At 51.7% G+C, this 20,410-nt stretch overlaps 1 protein-coding gene across 2 annotated transcripts in view; it reads left to right on the plus strand.

Annotated features, from left to right (window-relative positions):
• Positions 1-1,133: 1,133 nt before the first annotated feature.
• The window catches only part of MTMR12 (myotubularin related protein 12), a 38,115-nt gene continuing 18,838 nt past the window's right edge, over positions 1,134-20,410 (plus strand). For both annotated transcript variants that reach the window (XR_011317924.1, XM_069745993.1), the window contains exons 1-10: positions 1,134-1,273; positions 10,150-10,213; positions 11,030-11,169; positions 11,519-11,591; positions 13,166-13,302; positions 14,545-14,638; positions 14,972-15,098; positions 15,793-15,868; positions 18,958-19,064; positions 19,151-19,275. Coding sequence is in view for 1 of the 2 variants with exons in the window: in XM_069745993.1 (XP_069602094.1) it covers positions 1,199-1,273; positions 10,150-10,213; positions 11,030-11,169; positions 11,519-11,591; positions 13,166-13,302; positions 14,545-14,638; positions 14,972-15,098; positions 15,793-15,868; positions 18,958-19,064; positions 19,151-19,275 (1,018 nt within the window). In the remaining variant the exon portion in view is untranslated. The remainder of the gene's footprint in view (positions 1,274-10,149; positions 10,214-11,029; positions 11,170-11,518; positions 11,592-13,165; positions 13,303-14,544; positions 14,639-14,971; positions 15,099-15,792; positions 15,869-18,957; positions 19,065-19,150; positions 19,276-20,410) is intronic.

Raw genomic sequence — 20,410 nt, forward strand, 5'->3', positions numbered from 1 at the left:
GGTCGAGCGGTCTGACAAGCGTCATTGACCCTCAGACGTAGTAGGCTGTGTCCGCCTCACACGCCCCATAATGGTTCCCTCAGAGCGCACGTTATCTGTCGTCACAGACTATGGCCCCGTCAGCGCGTCCCGTTTTGCGGGGGGTTCGGATATAAGCCCCGACGGGGTCACTGAATGGGTGCGTGAGCGCAGTGTGAACGCGCCCTAGGGTCACTATGGTGTTCACCTTCTACAAGGCCGTAACAGATGATTATAATGGGGCGGCGCTGTATAATGACAGGTGCGAAAACCAGGCCGCGCGTCTCACGGGCTGTGATTACACCACGCTGAGTCACCAGAGAACGTGTACAGTCCACAGAGGGAGCAACCGCCCAAAACACTGAGCAACCGAGGGCAGAGAGCAGCCCCGGGGCACCCAGCGGCATCGGGCACCCAGCGGCATCGGGCACAGGCACCTTCAAGGGATTCTTTTTTTTTTTTAATTAAATTCATGTATTGGGGGCTAAAAATAATTTTTACAATTGGGTTTCATTGAAAGTGTTTGTCTTTTCCAGGCTGCTTGGTTTCCTGCACATTGCTGGCTCCAGAATGAGGGAACTGAGGACCCAGCAGTGAGCTCCTCACCTGCTGCACTGATTACTGCATGGAGAGCTGATAGAAGCGGCTTCTAAAGACAATTCCTTTAAGAACAAGTTGGAATCACGAGAGTCACCTGCAATTTATATTGACTTTTATGGAAAAAAAAAGTCCCTACAGTAGCTCCTATTGGCAACCTATCAGATTCCACCTCTCACTTTTCACATGAAAGCTAATTGGTTGCCAGGGAGAACGATCTACGTTTTCTTCGCGCTCTGCATATTGTTTCCTTTCCTCCACGCGGAAGAACGGCATGCTATATATTTAAGAAAAGTCCCTCCCTCTCATTTCTCAACCAATCAAAGATCACATCCTGACCGGTTTGCGAAACAAAGCTGACTGACAGACGCCGCGCCCAATCATATTGTGAATGTTTTGCTGACTGACACGAAGCTCCGCCTATCTGTCGGGAAGAGACTGACAGCCAATGGGGGCGCAGTGGGTGCGGTCAGTGTATCCGCTGGAGAGGGCGGTGCCAGTGCTGTGGGTGTGGTCAGTGTATCCGCTGGAGAGGGCGGTGCCTGGCGGTGTGTACCTGAGCGCGGCGGCCGGCACCGGGGACATGCTGGGGTTGGGCTCCGGAGGGGCGGCCAAGTCCCCCAAAGTGCCGTCATTTGTGTCGTATCTGACCCCTGAGGTGAGTGCCGGCTGTGCCCCCCCCAGCAGCGCTTGTCCCGGTGTCCTGTCCTCGCCCGTCAGTGCTGCCCCTGTACCCTCCTCAGCCATTACACCGCCTCCGACATGGCCGTGCCAGCTCCCTGCCTGCACTGCTGCCACTGGCACCATCCTGCCCCCAGCACGGGGTGGCGCTGTGCCCTCTCTGCACCCAGAACACCCCCTGCTTACTTATGTCCCGACATTGGAGATCTGTGCCCCTATACCAATCTCCTTACCCGCCGCACCACTGCCTGTAGTTACCACTGTGCCCGCTCCTTACCCACCGCACCACTGCCTGTAGTTACCACTGTGCCGGCTCCTTACCCACCGCACCACTGCCTGTAGTTACCGCTGTGCCCGCTCCCTACCCACCGCACCACTGCCTGTAGTTACCGCTGTGCCCGCTCCTTACCCACCGCACCACTGCCTGTAGTTACCACTGTGCCGGCTCCTTACCCACCGCACCACTGCCTGTAGTTACCACTGTGCCCGCTCCTTACCCACCGCACCACTGCCTGTAGTTACCACTGTGCCCGCTCCTTACCCACCGCACCACTGCCTGTAGTTACCACTGTGCCCGCTCCTTACCCACCGCACCACTGCCTGTAGTTACCACTGTGCCCGCTCCTTACCCACCGCACCACTGCCTGTAGTTACCACTGTGCCCGCTCCTTACCCACCGCACCACTGCCTGTAGTTACCACTGTGCCCGCTCCTTACCCACCGCACCACTGCCTGTAGTTACCACTGTGCCCGCTCCTTACCCACCGCACCACTGCCTGTAGTTACCACTGTGCCCCTATACCAATCTCCTTACCCACCGCACCACTGCCTGTAGTTACCGCTGTGCCCGCTCCTTACCCACCGCACCACTGCCTGTAGTTACCACTGTGCCCGCTCCTTACCCACCGCACCACTGCCTGTAGTTACCACTGTGCCGGCTCCTTACCCACCGCACCACTGCCTGTAGTTACCACTGTGCCCGCTCCTTACCCACCGCACCACTGCCTGTAGTTACCACTGTGCCCGCTCCTTACCCACCGCACCACTGCCTGTAGTTACCACTGTGCCCGCTCCTTACCCACCGCACCACTGCCTGTAGTTACCACTGTGCCCCTATACCAATCTCCTTACCCACCGCACCACTGCCTGTAGTTACCGCTGTGCCCGCTCCTTACCCACCGCACCACTGCCTGTAGTTACCACTGTGCCCGCTCCTTACCCACCGCACCACTGCCTGTAGTTACCACTGTGCCGGCTCCTTACCCACCGCACCACTGCCTGTAGTTACCACTGTGCCCGCTCCTTACCCACCGCACCACTGCCTGTAGTTACCACTGTGCCCGCTCCTTACCCACCGCACCACTGCCTGTAGTTACCACTGTGCCCGCTCCTTACCCACCGCACCACTGCCTGTAGTTACCGCTGTGCCCGCTCCTTACCCACCGCACCACTGCCTGTAGTTACCACTGTGCCGGCTCCTTACCCACCGCACCACTGCCTGTAGTTACCGCTGTGCCCGCTCCTTACCCACCGCACCACTGCCTGTAGTTACCGCTGTGCCGGCTCCTTACCCACCGCACCACTGCCTGTAGTTACCACTGTGCCCGCTCCTTACCCACCGCACCACTGCCTGTAGTTACCGCTGTGCCCGCTCCTTACCCACCGCACCACTGCCTGTAGTTACCGCTGTGCCCGCTCCTTACCCACCGCACCACTGCCTGTAGTTACCGCTGTGCCCGCTCCTTACCCACCGCACCACTGCCTGTAGTTACCACTGTGCCGGCTCCTTACCCACCGCACCACTGCCTGTAGTTACCGCTGTGCCCGCTCCTTACCCACCGCACCACTGCCTGTAGTTACCGCTGTGCCGGCTCCTTACCCACCGCACCACTGCCTGTAGTTACCACTGTGCCGGCTCCTTACCCACCGCACCACTGCCTGTAGTTACCACTGTGCCCGCTCCTTACCCACCGCACCACTGCCTGTAGTTACTACTGTGCCGGCTCCTTACCCACCGCACCACTGCCTGTAGTTACTACTGTGCCGGCTCCTTACCCACCGCACCACTGCCTGTAGTTACTACTGTGCCCGCTCCTTACCCACTGCACCACTGCCTGTAGTTACCACTGTGCCCGCTCCTTACCCACCGCACCACTGCCTGTAGTTACTACTGTGCCCGCTCCTTACCCACTGCACCACTGCCTGTAGTTACTACTGTGCCGGCTCCTTACCCACCGCACCACTGCCTGTAGTTACTACTGTGCCGGCTCCTTACCCACCGCACCACTGCCTGTAGTTACTACTGTGCCCGCTCCTTACCCACCGCACCACTGCCTGTAGTTACCACTGTGCCCGCTCCTTACCCACCGCACCACTGCCTGTAGTTACCACTGTGCCCGCTCCTTACCCACCGCACCACTGCCTGTAGTTACTACTGTGCCGGCTCCTTACCCACCGCACCACTGCCTGTAGTTACCACTGTGCCCGCTCCCTACCCACCACACCACTGCCTGTAGTTACCCCTGTGCCTGCTGCTTACCCACCGCACCACTGCCTGTAGTTACCACTGTGCCCGCTCCTTACCCACCGCACCACTGCCTGTAGTTACCACTGTGCCCGCTCCTTACCCACCGCACCACTGCCTGTAGTTACCACTGTGCCCGCTCCCTACCCACCGCACCACTGCCTGTAGTTACCCCTGTGCCTGCTGCTTACCCACCGCACCACTGCCTGTAGTTACCACTGTGCCCGCTCCTTACCCACCGCACCACTGCCTGTAGTTACCCCTGTGCCCGCTCCTTACCCACCGCACCACTGTCTGTAGTTACCCCTGTGCCCGCTCCTTACCCACCGCACCACTGCCTGTAGTTACCCCTGTGCCCGCTCCTTACCCACCGCACCACTGTCTGTAGTTACCCCTGTGCCCGCTCCTTACCCACCGCACCACTGCCTGTAGTTACCCCTGTGCCCGCTCCTTACCCACCGCACCACTGCCTGTAGTTACCCCTGTGCCTGCTGCTTACCCACCGCACCACTGCCTGGCATTGCTCCCTGTTGCCACTGTGCTCACTTCTTACCCACTGCACAAACTTCCTTGCATTGCTGCCCATTACCACTGTGGCCTTTGCTTACCCACCGCTGCACCACTTCCTGACATTGCTGACCTTTGCCTCTGTGCCATCTGTGGGCTTCCTGACCCCTCGGTTTTCTCCTCTTTGGTCTTGCGACCCGATATTTATAACAAGCCCCCCGCCGCCATGGCCTCTCGCCCCCCCTGACACCGTGCCCTCTTGCCCCTGCGCCGCTTTTCTAACATTTGTACCCAGTTGACTACCAGTCTCCCTCTTCCGGGGCGCTGCTGACTGATGCCCTTATGCCGTCCTCTTTCCTGATATTGTTGGGCAGCGCCATCGTATTTCCTTCTGTTCTGGGTACTTGTGGCCAGTGACACTGCACCAGTCTGCTCATGCTGGTGCCAGTCCTGTGGTGCCCCCCTACACAGCTCTGCCCAGTCTCCATGCCAGGGTCTCACTGTGCCCTCTCCTTACCATTGTTGCCATCTGCTCTGTGTGCTCCCACTGGCACAAGTTGGTGCATATTCCCTCTTGCCCGTTGCCCCCGGCTTATGCTGCCACCTTTTCTTTTTTCCTCCATCCTGCCCTGACCATTGCTGTTATACCTGCCCGCAGGCCACATGCCCGTCTCCTATGCCAGTCCTGGCCCAGACTGTGGCATTGTACCTTCCTCCCTTTTGTGCCAGCAGTGCCCCAGACAGCGGGCTCCTCGGTTATCCCCCTCCCTGGCGCAGCTGAGCTGGGCGGCCTCCTCCACCCTTATGATATATGCCATGGAGGTGCCCGCAGGGTATGATCATCCCTTCTACAGTGATGCAAACCCGGGCACCGCTGCCATTATGGGGTCTGGAAAAGTGACGCTAGAAATGTGGAAAGCCTGGGGCGATGGGTAACGTGGCGGCCATGAGAGGCGCCGCTTATCTCCGGATACATTCCTACTGTTAGTGAGAGGAGTTTGGTGCGGGCATTGTGCTGCTGGCAGATGCCCATGGCCACCGAGCCAAGTCCTGTCCAGCAGAGGCTGCCGCCCCCTGTGCCTGGGGAGGGGGACCAGCACCAGGCACGGACCACCCAGGTCCAGAGAGAAGACTTATTAGAACTCTTTTTTTGTGTGTAGAAATTATGAAAGTTTCGGTAGAAGTTTTGTGCCTGTTGTGAAACTGATGTCCCGGTAGGACCTGTTTGCCGGGTTGGAGGAGTCAGGTGTGCGCAGGAGCCGGGCAGGGAGCAGATATGAGGAGGATGGCCGTCCCTGACCCTGACCTCCTTAGGGCTATGTTCACACACGGCAGGAAAATCCTCAGCCTCTTCTCATAGCAGAAAAGTGGGTCCACAAGAAAAATCTGCTTGTTAGGCCATGTTCACACTTGGAGCAAATCATCTCCAAAAACTCTTGAAAACGCTTTATCTTCATATTTTAGGCAAAATCCACCTTGTTCTTCGTGAGTTGTTTTGTTTTGACCATTTTTTCTTGCTCACCCAAAGAGGTTTAGAAACATGTATGGTAAGGGGAATAAAATGCTTGTTAATTCTTTGAAACAGATCATAGTAACATAGTAACATAGTTAGTAAGGCCGAAAAAAGACATTTGACCATCCAGTTCAGCCTATATTCCATCATAATAAATCCCCAGATCTACGTCCTTCTTCAGAACCTAATAATTGTATGATACAATATTGTTCTGCTCCAGGAAGACATCCAGGCCTCTCTTGAACCCCTCGACTGAGTTCGCCATCACCACCTCCTCAGGCAAGCAATTCCAGATTCTCACTGCCCTAACAGTAAAGAATCCTCTTCTATGTTGGTGGAAAAACCTTCTCTCCTCCAGACGCAAAGAATGCCCCCTTGTGCCCGTCACCTTCCTTGGTATAAACAGATCCTCAGCGAGATATTTGTATTGTCCCCTTATATACTTATACATGGTTATTAGATCGCCCCTCAGTCGTCTTTTTTCTAGACTAAATAATCCTAATTTCGCTAATCTATCTGGGTATTGTAGTTCTCCCATCCCCTTTATTAATTTTGTTGCCCTCCTTTGTACTCTCTCTAGTTCCATTATATCCTTCCTGAGCACCGGTGCCCAAAACTGGACACAGTACTCCATGTGCGGTCTAACTAGGGATTTGTACAGAGGCAGTATAATGCTCTCATCATGTGTATCCAGACCTCTTTTAATGCACCCCATGATCCTGTTTGCCTTGGCAGCTGCTGCCTGGCACTGGCTGCTCCAGGTAAGTTTATCATTAACTAGGATCCCCAAGTCCTTCTCCCTGTCAGATTTACCCAGTGGTTTCCCGTTCAGTGTGTAATGGTGATATTGATTCCCTCTTCCCATGTGTATAACCTTACATTTATCATTGTTAAACCTCATCTGCCACCTTTCAGCCCAAGTTTCCAACTTATCCAGATCCATCTGTAGCAGAATACTATCTTCTCTTGTATTAACTGCTTTACATAGTTTTGTATCATCTGCAAATATCGATATTTTACTGTGTAAACCTTCTACCAGATCATTAATGAATATGTTGAAGAGAACAGGTCCCAATACTGACCCCTGCGGTACCCCACTGGTCACAGCGACCCAGTTAGAGACTATACCATTTATAACCACCCTCTGCTTTCTATCACTAAGCCAGTTACTAACCCATTTACACACATTTTCCCCCAGACCAAGCATTCTCATTTTGTGTACCAACCTCTTGTGCGGCACGGTATCAAACGCTTTGGAAAAATCGAGATATACCACGTCCAATGACTCACCGTGGTCCAGCCTATAGCTTACCTCTTCATAAAAACTGATTAGATTGGTTTGACAGGAGCGATTTCTCATAAACCCATGCTGATATGGAGTTAAACAGTTATTCTCATTGAGATAATCCAGAATAACATCCCTCAGAAACCCTTCAAATATTTTACCAACAATAGAGGTTAGACTTACTGGCCTATAATTTCCAGGTTCACTTTTAGAGCCCTTTTTGAATATTGGCACCACATTTGCTATGCGCCAGTCCTGCGGAACAGACCCTGTCGCTATAGAGTCACTAAAAATAAGAAATAATGGTTTATCTATTACATTACTTAGTTCTCTTAGTACTCGTGGGTGTATGCCATCCGGACCCGGAGATTTATCTATTTTAATCTTATTTAGCCGGTTTCGCACCTCTTCTTGGGTTAGATTGGTGACCCTTAATATAGGGTTTTCATTGTTTCTTGGGATTTCACCTAGCATTTCATTTTCCACCGTGAATACCGTGGAGAAGAAGGTGTTTAATATGTTAGCTTTTTCCTCGTCATCTACAACCATTCTTTCCTCACTATTTTTTAAGGGGCCTACATTTTCAGTTTTTATTCTTTTACTATTGATATAGTTGAAGAACAGTTTGGGATTAGTTTTACTCTCCTTAGCAATGTGCTTCTCTGTTTCCTTTTTGGCAGCTTTAATTAGTTTTTTAGATAAAGTATTTTTCTCCCTATAGTTTTTTAGAGCTTCAATGGTAGATCCTGATGGAATTTGCTGCAAAGTTTGCACTGTCCGGTCTAAAGTCTTCAAAAAACGGAGCGTTTCCTAATTTCTGCTGTGGATTTTCATGGCTGATTTGTTCGCACGGAGTTCATTGGTGCAGATTCTGCTCCAAAATCCACATGAAAAACTGCTACAAATTCTCTCTCAATAATCTTCTGATGGGAAAACTCTTCTGTTAAGTGGATAAAAGACGTAGCTGCGACGGAACATGCGCACAAAGCTGTGACATCGTTGGGCCTTATGTGATCATTTTAAAGGGGTTGTCCCCAGCTACAATATTAATGTTCCATCCTTAGGATAGTTCATGTCTATCAGATCAGCGGGGGTCTGACACCCGGCACCCCCCACTGATGAGCTGTCTGATTCTCCCGCACCCTGGCAGTGATGTGCAGAGATGGAAAAGTGCAGCTCCACACACCGTGTAGTGGCCGTTATTGGTACTGCAGCTCAGGTCTCGTTCACTTCAGTAGGAGCTGAATTGCAGTACTGAGAATGGCCACTATGGAGTGCACTGCGCCATGCATTTACAGCTTTATGTACTCTGTACACAGTGGGGGCTGCATACAGCTGATAGACTGGGGGGCCGGGTGTCTGACACCCACTGATCTAATGGTCAGTCTTGGGCTTATTGACAAGCGCCAGATTATCAGACTTTCTGGATTAAGAGATGCCGGCGTGTAGGAGCGTCGCTGTGTGGATGAAATTTTCTTCCGCAGTCCTACAAGAAACCATTTCTGCTAATCATTAACTTTGTGGAGTATCCTGGGGGCATTTCTAGAGTCGGGGGGCAAAGGTGGCGGTGGATGAGCGTCCTCAACCGTGGCGCTAATCACGTCTAGTTATTTTCCTGACTAAATAAGGAAATAGAAGGTTAAATATTCAGGAAAGTGACGGCCGGCGTCAACGTCACAAAGTCTGGAAAGTGGAAAGCTGCCCGGGGGTATTTAAAGGGGTATCTCACTAGAAAAAGCGCCGGACCCCCCCCACCCCCAGCACGGGGATGTGCCATACCCCCCCAAAACACGGTGGATGTCCCGTACTCCCCCCAAAGCAAGGTGGATGCGCCGTACCCCCCCCCCCCCAAAGCACGGTGGATGCGCCGTACCCCCCCCAGCACGGTGGATGCGCCAAAAGCACGGTGGATGCGCCGTCCCTCCCACTCCCAGCACGGTGGATGCGCCGTCCCTCCCAGCACGGTGGATGCGCCGGCCCCCCCAGCACGGTGGATGCGCCGGCCCCCCCAGCACGGTGGATGCGCCGGCCCCCCCAGCACGGTGGATGCGCCGGCCCCCCCAGCACTGTGGATGCGCCGCCCCCCCAGCACTGTGGATGCGCCGCCCCCTCAGCACGGTGGATGCGCCGCCCCCCCAGCACGGTGGATGCGCCGCCCCCCCAGCACGGTGGATGCGCCGCCCCCCCCCAGCACTGTGGATGCGCCGCCCCCCCCAGCACTGTGGATGCGCCGCCCCCCCAGCACTGTGGATGCACCGCCCCCCCCAGCACTGTGGATGCGCCGCCCCCCCCAGCACTGTGGATGCGCCGCCCCCCCCCAGCACTGTGGATGCGCCGCCCCCCCCCCAGCACTGTGGATGCGCCGCCCCCCCCCCCAGCACTGTGGATGCGCCGCCCCCCCCCCCCCAGCACTGTGGATGCGCCGCCCCCCCCCCCCAGCACTGTGGATGCGCCGCCCCCCCCCCAGCACTGTGGATGCGCCGCCCCCCCCCAGCACTGTGGATGCGCCGCCCCCCCCCCCCCCCAGCACTGTGGATGCGCCGCCCCCCCCCCAGCACTGTGGATGCGCCGCCCCCACCCAGCACTGTGGATGCGCCGCCCCCCCCCCCCCAGCACTGTGGATGCGCCCCCTGACCCCAAATGTTACGTGAAGTAATGTAAATATTAAATACAAGATCCCGGCTGCTTTCCTGGAATTTCATGTCAAATTTAAAGGGGCTTATCACTTATGCACCCGACATCCTAGGCAGCTCCTGTGGTTAGTAGACCCCCAAATCACGTCATGGGGCCTAGCAACTGCCGGAGGTTCCCAGGATTTTTGGCGCAAAAGTGATATATTTTATTTTTAAGTATTCCTGGAGAATCCTTTTGATTGATTTAAGGCCGAGTTGCAGTACCGTGCGCATCCTGTGGTCAGATGTGGCGCTCTTTCTGCAGGTCAGCAGGGTCATTGCTGTTTTCAATGAAAAGAAACCAAAAGTATAACTTTTTTTTTTTTTTTTTTTTTTTTTCTTCGTGTAACAGGAGATCGATGTTAAAGAAAAGGCAGAACAAGCAGCGAAAGTCGACGATGTTCCGCTCTTACCAGGTAATTTATTTATTTATTTATTTTATCCAATTGTTTCTGAAAATGAATTTATTATTGGATAAATAGGTATTATTGCGGTAAGTTTAATGGATCTATTTATTTTATGCATCTGTTTAGAGCAGACATTGTGCTGAGACTATTTTCTATAACTCGCTTGTTAGCTTTGCTGTATAGGCTGGGAGAGAATAAGCAGAGCCATCTCCTCATCATAAGAGGATGGGAAATAACTTAATAAAAGGGGTGAAACGCATGAATGTGTATGGGGAGAGGTATCTGAAGGTCGGCAAGTGTCTGGCCGTCCACTTCAGTCTCGTGAGGTCGCGGGGGGCACATACTTATCGCTATGGAAGTCTGTCTTGTTTGTGATCTATTGTCCGCCGCTCCCGGCTTATTTCCTCACTAGGAAGCGCTCGCCGGTCCGCGCCGCATCGGTGATGTAATCTGTATCGAAAGGAAGGAAATGGTGAGAAATAAATCTGTGTGATCTGCGAGAACAACATCTCCGCGAGATACTTTGTTTCCTCTGTCACTGCTACAATGTAGCAAAAGCTGCAGAAAGTTATTGTAAAACTTCTTGAAAAAAAACTATATAAAAGGATCAATTCAAAAAAATATCTATTTTTTTTCCACCATTTTCAATACATTTTTATGATAAATTACAGAAGTTGTCCAATACTGTGACGAATTTTGATTTGCTCGATATTTATTTTTTATTTTTTTGGGGGGGTGATTTGATGACCTAGCCTTATGATCATCAATTATTAATGCGGGGCCTCTGCAGTGATAATTTCAGGTGGTTTTGCTCTCGGTCCTCAGGCGAGATGCTCCACTGTGAAGCTGGCAATGTATTTAAGATCTCCCAAGACGAAGGGTCCCAGAGAGGCGTCTGCGGGCGACTGGTGTGCACCAACTTCAAGATCACCTTCCTGTGCGAGGACGGCGCCGAAGATAATAATGTGAGTGTCGCACCTTCCCCTCCTTGGAGCCGTTACTTGCCCCTTTTGCTCAGCGTCCGCTTTCAGGCCCTTATACAAGCAATGATGTACCGGGCTACTAAACGTGGCCCCTGCAGCCACTAAAGGAAGAGTGATAAAGTCCTGGGCAGCTGATAAAGGGCCGATCCCACCAGAGACCTTTATGGCAGATACGCCAAATACACCATAAATGTCTGACGGGTTCAGTTCTTCGCCCTCCGTCACAATCCCTGCAGATAGGTGCTGACTGCTGTGGTCGTGTGATCCCCTCCACATCCCTGATCGCCCCCCCCCCCCCGGGCGTCTTCTGTCTTTTATTATTATCCCGTAGGCTCCAGAATTCAAGAACAAGATTGTGGGCGAGAACGACATCACGTTGCAGTGCGTGGACCAGCTGTGCGCAGGTAGGGGAGACTAGTGTAGTCTGGTCTGCCGTATAGTGTTTTTATGTCGCCCTGCTTCCTCTTTTTATTACTATTTTTATCCAAGTTTCTTAAGGTTTCCTCTCCGTTCTCACAGCATGCAAATGTAGGTCAAAATCTCAGCTGTGTGTCTGTCTATTATCTATTTATTATCTATCAGATCGATCACACTGATAAATAGCGCCATCGGAGAGACGGAAGATTTGATAGATCGATACAATTAGATCCATCTAATCGTATCTGCTGGAGCGGCGCCACTGTGGCGCTTTTCCGGCTGGAGCGGCGCCACTGTGGCGCTTTTCCGGCTGGAGCGGCGCCACTGTGGCGCTTTTCCGGCTGGAGCGGCGCCACTGTGGCGCTTTTCCGGCTGGAGCGGCGCCGCTGTGGTGCTTTTCCGGCTGGAGTGGTGCCGCTGTGGTGCTTTTCGGGCTGGAGCGGCAGCGCTGTGGTGCTTTTCCATTTGGAGCGGTGGTACTGTGATGCTTTTCCGGCTGGAGCGGCGCCACTGTGGTGCTTTTCCTGCTGGAGTGGCGCCGCTGTGGTGCTTTTCCGGCTGGAGCAGCAGCGCTGTGGTGCTTTTCCATTTGGAGCGGCGGCACTGTGATGCTTTTCCGGCTGGAGCGGCGCCACTGGTGCTTTTCCAGCTGGAGCGGCGCCACTGTGGTGCTTTTCCAGCTGGAGTGGTGCCGCTGTGGTGCTTTTCCGGCTGGAGCGGCAGCGCTGTGGTGCTTTTCCATTTGGAGCGGCGGCACTGTGATGCTTTTCCGGCTGGAGCGGCGCCACTGGTGCTTTTCCAGCTGGAGCGGCGCCACTGTGGTGCTTTTCCGGCTGGAGTGGTGCCGCTGTGGTGCTTTTCCGGCTGGAGCGGCAGCGCTGTGGTGCTTTTCCATTTGGAGCGGCGGCACTGTGATGCTTTTCCGGCTGGAGCGGCGCCAGTGTGGTGCTTTTCCAGCTGGAGCGGCGCCACTGTGGTGCTTTTCCGGCTGGAGTGGTGCTTTTCCGGCTGGAGTGGCAGCGCTGTGGTGCTTTTCCATTTGGAGCGGCGGCACTGTGATGCTTTTCCGGCTGGAGCGGCGCCATTGTGGTGCTTTTCCAGCTGGAGCGGCGCCACTGTGGTGCTTTTCCGGCTGGAGCGGCGGCACTGCGGGAGTCTTGTACATGGCAGAGCTGCCGTCTTTTCTGCAGGTCACCATATTATCCGTCAGATTTTCTCTATTGTTCAATCTCCGGCTAAAATAAACACGATTAGGACAATCGCAATGTGCGAAGAATTAATAATTAACCCCGGGGAGCAGATAACGTGAGCCGTGTCACTTGGCCTGTGCTCAGAGCATTTCCCTCTGTACTAATAACACACAGGGATGGTGGGAAACGACAACTGCCGCGGGTTCACAGCGAGCCCCGCTCCTCCAGCGTCCCCCCCGACTCCCAGACTTGGGCAGCGATTTATTATCTGCACAGATTATTGTAAAATTAGGAATGTGCATAGGTCCTGCATCTGGGGCCCTGCCGCACGTGTCGCGCCTCGGTGCTTGTAACACATTTTCCTTTTCCAGTGTATGACGACAAGAAGAAAGTTCCCATATTGGGGGCACCACTGAAGAAACAGCCTGAGAAGCTGCTGATCTACTGCCGAGACTTCAGGGTGTTTCACTTCGGTCTCCGCTACGCCAAAGAGGATGAAGTGAACCGGGTAATTACAGCCGCGACCTCTGATTGTTATTCTCTTCTGTTCTTATTTATATTGTTTCCTGCATCCAAATGAGCGTCGCCCAATCAAGTAATGTTGCGTCCAGATAAGGCAGGGCAGGGTCGCACCGCTGCGTCCAGATAAGGCAGGGCAGGGTCGCTCCGCTGCGTCCAGATAAGGCAGGGCAGGATCGCACCGCTGCGTCCAGATAAGGCAGGGCAGGGTCGCTCCGCTGCGTCCAGATAAGGCAGGGCAGGGTCGCACCGCTGCGTCCAGATAAGGCAGGGCAGGGTCGCTCCGCTGCGTCCAGATAAGGCAGGGCAGGGTCGCACCGCTGCGTCCAGATAAGGCAGGGCAGGGTCGCTCCGCTGCGTCCAGATAAGGCAGGGCAGGATCGCACCGCTGCGTCCAGATAAGGCAGAGCAGAGTCGCTCCGCTGCGTCCAGATAAGGCAGGGCAGGATCACACCGCTGTGTCCAGATAAGGCAGGGCAGGGTCGCACCGCTGCACCCAGATAAGGCAGGGCAGGGTCGCACCGCTGCACCCAGATAAGGCAAGGCAGGGTCGCACCGCTGCGTCCAGATAAGGCAATGTAGGGTCGCACCGCTGTGCCCAGATAAGGCAACGTAGGTTCTCACCACTGCGTCCAGATAAGGCAACGTAGGGTCTCACCGCTGCGCCCAGATAAGGCAGGGTCGTACCGCTGCACCCAGATAAGGCAGGGTCGCACCGTTGTGCCCAGATAAGGCAGGGCAGGGTCGCACCGTTGTGCCCAGATAAGGCAGGGCAGGGTCGCACCGCTGTGCCCAGATAAGGCAGGGCAGGGTCTCACCGCTGCGCCCAGATAAGGCAGGGCAGGGTCGCACCGCTGCGCCCAGATAAGGCAGGGCAGGGTCGCACCGTTGCGCCCAGATAAGGCAGGGCAGGGTCGCACCGCTGTGCCCAGATAAGGCAGGGCAGGGTCTCACCGCTGCGCCCAGATAAGGCAGGGCAGGGTCGCACCGCTACGCCCAGATAAGTCAGGGCCGCACCGCTGCGCCCAGATAAGGCAGGGCAGGGTCGCACCGCTGCGCCCAGATAAGGCAGGGCAGGGTCACACCGCTGCGCCCAGATAAGGCAGGGTCACACCTCTGTACCCACTGTTTTATTCAACATGACAAGCTGTACAATACTCGCACTTCATATTTCCACTATACAAGATCTCTTCTTGCTGTCAGTGAATTTATTTTATGTTTTGTGTTTCAGATCGTCAATGGGATCATTCATCACACGCTCAGTCCTAAACCTCTGAAGCTGATCTTCCTGTTCTCCTACACGGCAGCAGCGCCTCGTTATGCCGGTGAGCTCTCGGACCCTGATAATGGTCGTGCAGACTGTAGGTTACACAGGCCGGTATGCCACTAGTGATATTACCATATGACAGAATGGCTACCTGCCGCACTCTCACCTGGATAGACAGACGTAGGTGTGTGGTCGGATCATATGCAGATGTAGATCCATAGACGATTCTGTGTTCTGATCAGATCGGAGGCGCAGGCGAGGGGACAGGCTGTGCACAATCTACACTGCAGGAAGGAGCGGTAGCACTGGCAATCAGCGTACATTATCTGTGGGTGAGTGTCAGGCGGAGAGCCGGGCTGCGAAATATTGATCATAAGTCGTTTCATTTCAGCTACAAGTGCCAAGGATCAGACCGTCTTGTTTGAGAAGCACAAGGACTGGCAGATGGAGCTGGACCGCACGAAGGGGAACGTGTTTTATAAAGTATTCGTCAATGAAACATACGAAGGTTTAGAATGGTACGTGTTGTGTGTCGGCTACGGCGCCGTTGAGTTCTTACCCTTTATGTGTAGTTTTAGGCTAGTTTGATAAAACGCTCACTTTTTGCCATTATTTATTTTTACATTGGATTTTCCTCTTTGAGTTCAATGGGAAAGTAAAAATCTGCAATAAATCCTGGTTGCTGATTTTCTTGCACATTTTGTTTGGCAGTAAAATCTGGACCTTCCCCTAATATCCAACATCTCCCATGTCTTCTTTATCTCCTGCCGGTCATTGTGCGACCCATCCGGTGTCTTATTTTACTTGACTCCTGTAGTAATAACTTGAGTCAATGCAAAATGGCGGCAGGTTGTACCGAGGCGACGGCCAGGGGTCCAAGGAAGACCTCAGGTTGGGTTCAGTATAGGTTTTTTTTTGTTTGTTTTGTTTTTTTAATTTTACACTTCGTTTTCCTGCTCTTTTCTGCAGAGAAACCTCATACAAAATCTAATCGTTGTGGTGCTGATTTTTGCTGCAGATTTTCCAGTTTACGCACACTATGCTTTAACATACCCTTAAACATTTGCCCTGAGATACCCATCATTACAGGAGGGGGCATGTATGTGTCCTACATTGACACTTATCGCCCCCCAGATGTCTCTTCTTGAAAATTTGGGATATTCGACCGTTTACCTTTGTACTTACCACCGCTCTTTGTTCTCCTTTTCCTAGGTTACCTCCTTACTTCATTGTCCCGGCCCATTTACCGGAGGAGAGCGTGTATAAGTTCCACGGGAGAGGGATTCCTGTGAGTACATGATAACTATATGCTGGAAATATTAAGACCGAAAAGTTGCTTAAAAGTTCTCAATATGAGTCGCGGCAATTGCTGGAAGCCCTCTGCTACCAAGCCTTAGAGCAGAGCCCTGCTGGGCTGGAGGTTTTATGTAAAGTCTTCGGACACATTTTGTTTTTATTATTTATTTGCTTCCTAAATGCAAAACTAAGGAAACTTCTAAATGGTCTTGATTAAAATAAATAAAATAAATAATTTTGCTGCTGCCGAGGGTGTAAGTCCGTCATCTAGCTGGCTGGTCTGCCAAATCTGACCCACATCCGTCAGAGCTTCGCTCTGGGATCTGACGCCTTTCCCTGCCTCTCGCTTTTGTAAGTGTTAGAGAAAACAATAGAGATGGGCTTGTGCATAGATCACGGGACAAATCATGCAGGTGAACTCACATGTGGCGTAGCTAGAGGGGAATCACTTGATGCTGAGTTCTAGAAGGGGAAATCGCCCCAGGTTTGAAGCGGTGATGATTCATTAGTGTTAGAGACGACTACAGGATCCAGCAGGCAGTGGGAGAGATATACAGACCTCACATCCAGCCTATATTACTGGGAGAGACACAGACCTCACATCCAGCCTATATTACTGGGAGAGACACAGACCTCACATCCAGCCTATATTACTGGGAGAGACACAGACCTCACATCCAGCCTATATTACTGGGAGAGACACACAGAACTCACATCCAGCCAATATTACTGGGAGAGACACAGACCTCACATCCAGCCTATATTACTGGGAGAGACACAGACCTCACATCCAGCCTATATTACTGGGAGAGACACACAGACCTCACATCCAGCCTATATTACTGGGAGAGACACACAGAACGCACATCCTGCCTATATTACTGGGAGAGACACACAGAACTCACATCCAGCCAATATTACTGGGAGAGACACACAGAGCTCACATCCAGCCTATATTACTGGGAGAGACACAGAGCTCACATCCAGCCTATATTACTGGGAGACACACGGACCTCACATCCAGCCTATATTACTGGGAGAGACACACAGAGCTCACATCCAGCCTATATTACTGGGAGAGACACACAGAGCTCACATCCAGCCTATATTACTGGGAGAGACACACGGACCTCACATCCAGCCTATATTACTGGGAGAGACACACGGACCTCACATCCAGCCTATATTACTGGGATAGACACACCGACCTCACATCCAGCCTATATCACTGGGAGAGACACACAGACCTCACATCCAGCCAGTATTACTGGGAGAGACACACAGACCTCACATCCAGCCTATATCACTGGGAGAGACACACAGACCTCACATCCAGCCTATATCACTGGGAGAGACACACAGACCTCACATCCAGCCTATATTACTGGGAGAGACACACAGACCTCACATCCAGCCTATATTACTGGGAGAGACACACAGACCTCACATCCAGCCTATATTACTGGGAGAGACACACAGACCTCACATCCAGCCTATATTACTGGGAGAGATATACAGACCTCCCATCCAGCTTATATTACTGGGAGAGACACACAGACCTCACATCCAGCCTATATTACTGAGAGAGACACACAGACCTCACATCCAGCCTATATTACTGGGAGAGACACACAGACCTCACATCCAGCCTATATTACTGGGAGAGATATACAGACCTCCCATCCAGCTTATATTACTGAGAGAGACACACAGACCTCACATCCAGCCTATATTACTGGGAGAGACACACAGACCTCACATCCAGCCTATATTACTGGGAGAGATATACAGACCTCCCATCCAGCTTATATTACTGAGAGAGAGACACAGACCTCACATCCAGCCTATATTACTGGGAGAGACACACAGACCTCACATCCAGTCTGTATTACTGGGAGATGACAGAAAAACGACTGGCACATCCAAACTAGTGTGACTAGGTGCATACCAGGAGCAGCTACCTCCATATACAATGTACAAAAAATGGTTGCACTCTATGGAGGTAGCTGCTCCTGGTATGCACCTAGTCACACTAGTTTGGATGTGCCAGTCATTTTTCTGTTTCTGTCATTTCTATGTTAGCTGACTGACTGAGCACTCCTCCCTTCACCATGTGGTTTTTAATTACATCTAATCACACTTGGTTCCGGCCAACCCATATATGTAGGCTTTACTGAGAGAGGTGTCCACATTCACCCATTCATACAGACATTAGCCTTCGGTAAGTGTTCACATTTGGGCAGGGAGGCCAGGGACCCATCAGATTAATGAGACCACCTTGACGATGGTTGATGGGCTCACACTATTTGGCCAAATTCTGTGCAAAGCGTCTCAAATATTTTTCCTAATGTTCAAAACGCCATTTTGCTATTCATATTTCATGTATTTCATATTCAACATGCTTTGGCACGATAGAGTGCAACCTTTTTTTGTATATTGTATTATTGGGAGAGACACACAGCCTATATTACTAGAAGTGACACACACAGAGCTCACATCCAGCCTATATTACTTTGAGAGACACACAGATCTCCCTTCCAGCCTATATTACTGGGAAGGACACACAGACCTCACCTCCAGCCTATATTACTGGGAGAGACACCCAGGCCTCACATCCAGCCTATATTACTGGGAGAGACACACAGACCTCACATCCAGCCTATATTACTGGGAGAGACACACAGAGCTCACATCCAGCCTGTATTACTGGGAGAGACACACAGACCTCACATCCAGCCTGTATTTCCGGGAGAGACACACAGACCTCACATCCAGTCTGTATTACTGGGAGAGACACACAGACCTCACATCCAGCCTATATTACTGGGAGAGACACACAGACCTCACATCCAGCCTGTATTTCCGGGAGAGAGACACAGACCCTCTGAAGCTAGCATTGTGCTGCAAACTGCACATCATGGAGTCTGAAAATAAATGAAGGAATGAAGATTGCAGACTGAAAGTGCAATGTTATTAACCACTCACAACTGTAATGCTCATTTCTTCTACCGCAAAGGTTTCCACAGCCTTTACGTTGCTGACTGTGCCCATTGTTTGCCTTTTTTTTTTTTTTTTTCCTAGATTTGGTGCTGGTCCACTCAGAATGGGGCGGCTTTGTTCAAAATGGCTTCTCTCCCTAAAGAAGTGGACGATTCCTCCATGCAGGAGCAGAAAGCGTTCCTGAACGGGTCCGTCACGTCTAATTTGTTTTTCTTTACTGCTTATTTGTTAGTACGGATAAATCCTAACTTTGTATTTTGTGTTTTCCCTGCAGTGTAGAGAAGATCCTTCACCGGCCGCCCTACGAAGAAGTGAGAATTGAGGATCTGTCCCTCACTCTTCCCTCCCTCTCCGACATCCAGGCAGCCTATACACGATTTAAGCAGTTGTTTTTAATAGGTAAGAATAAAATCCCAATTTTTTAAAAATTTTTTTATGCGTTTCTGCCTTCCTTTATATTTTTATTCCCCTTAGTAGATTTGAACCTGTGATCGTTTGATCACTTATACTGTACACTGCAAAACCTCAGTATTGCAGTGTATAGTGTAACTGGTTCTGCCATGAAGCCTAGTTACAGGAGGACTTTAGATGGCAGCAATGGTGGCCATTCAGCCTGCCCACGGCTGTCAGGGTAAGGCATCGGATCCCCACGATCACATCACAGGATGGCCAATGGGAATCGATGAGTGAGACAGCCATTAAATCGCCACTGTTGACGGCAGCAATGTAAATGGTTGACGGCAGCAATGTAAATGGTTGACGGCAGCAATGTAAATGGTTGACGGCAGCATGGTTGACGGCAGCAATGTAAATGGTTGACGGCAGCAATGTAAATGGTTGACGGCAGCATGGTTGACGGCAGCAATGTAAATGGTTGACGGCAGCAATGTAAATGGTTGACGGCAGCATGGTTGACGGCAGCAATGTAAATGGTTGACGGCAGCAATGTAAATGGTTGACGGCAGCATGGTTGACGGCAGCAATGTAAATGGTTGACGGCAGCAATGTAAATGGTTGACGGCAGCAATGTAAATGGTTGTCGGCAGCAATGTAAATGGTTGTCGGCAGCAATGTAAATGGTTGTCGGCAGCAATGTAAATGGTTGACGGCAGCAATGTAAATGGTTGACGGCAGCAATGTAAATGGTTGACGGCAGCAATGTAAATGGTTGACGGCAGCAATGTAAATGGTTGACGGCAGCAATGTAAATGGTTGACGGCAGTAATCATAGTAAGCAGATGCTGTTGCAGGCAGTTGCTGGCTGTGTCAGTCCCTGGCATTATTTGGAGTAGGAAATAATAGAGAATGTGAAAAAAATAAGTGTTAAATAAAAATATTAAAATTTTAAATCTCCTCTTTTTCCATTTAAAAAATAAAAGATTAATAAAATAATACTAAATATGTTTTTATTCTTATTTTTATCTTCATGGAAAAAGAAGAGGAGGGGGGAATGAAAGTGTATAAAATGGAAAATGAGCCAGTCGTGAGGGGGTTATGGTTCTGTTTTGTTTTTTTTTTACATGGTTGAATATTT

This window comes from Ranitomeya imitator, chromosome 1 (genome assembly GCF_032444005.1).
Source record: "Ranitomeya imitator isolate aRanImi1 chromosome 1, aRanImi1.pri, whole genome shotgun sequence".
Taxonomy (NCBI): Eukaryota; Metazoa; Chordata; class Amphibia; order Anura; family Dendrobatidae; genus Ranitomeya; species Ranitomeya imitator.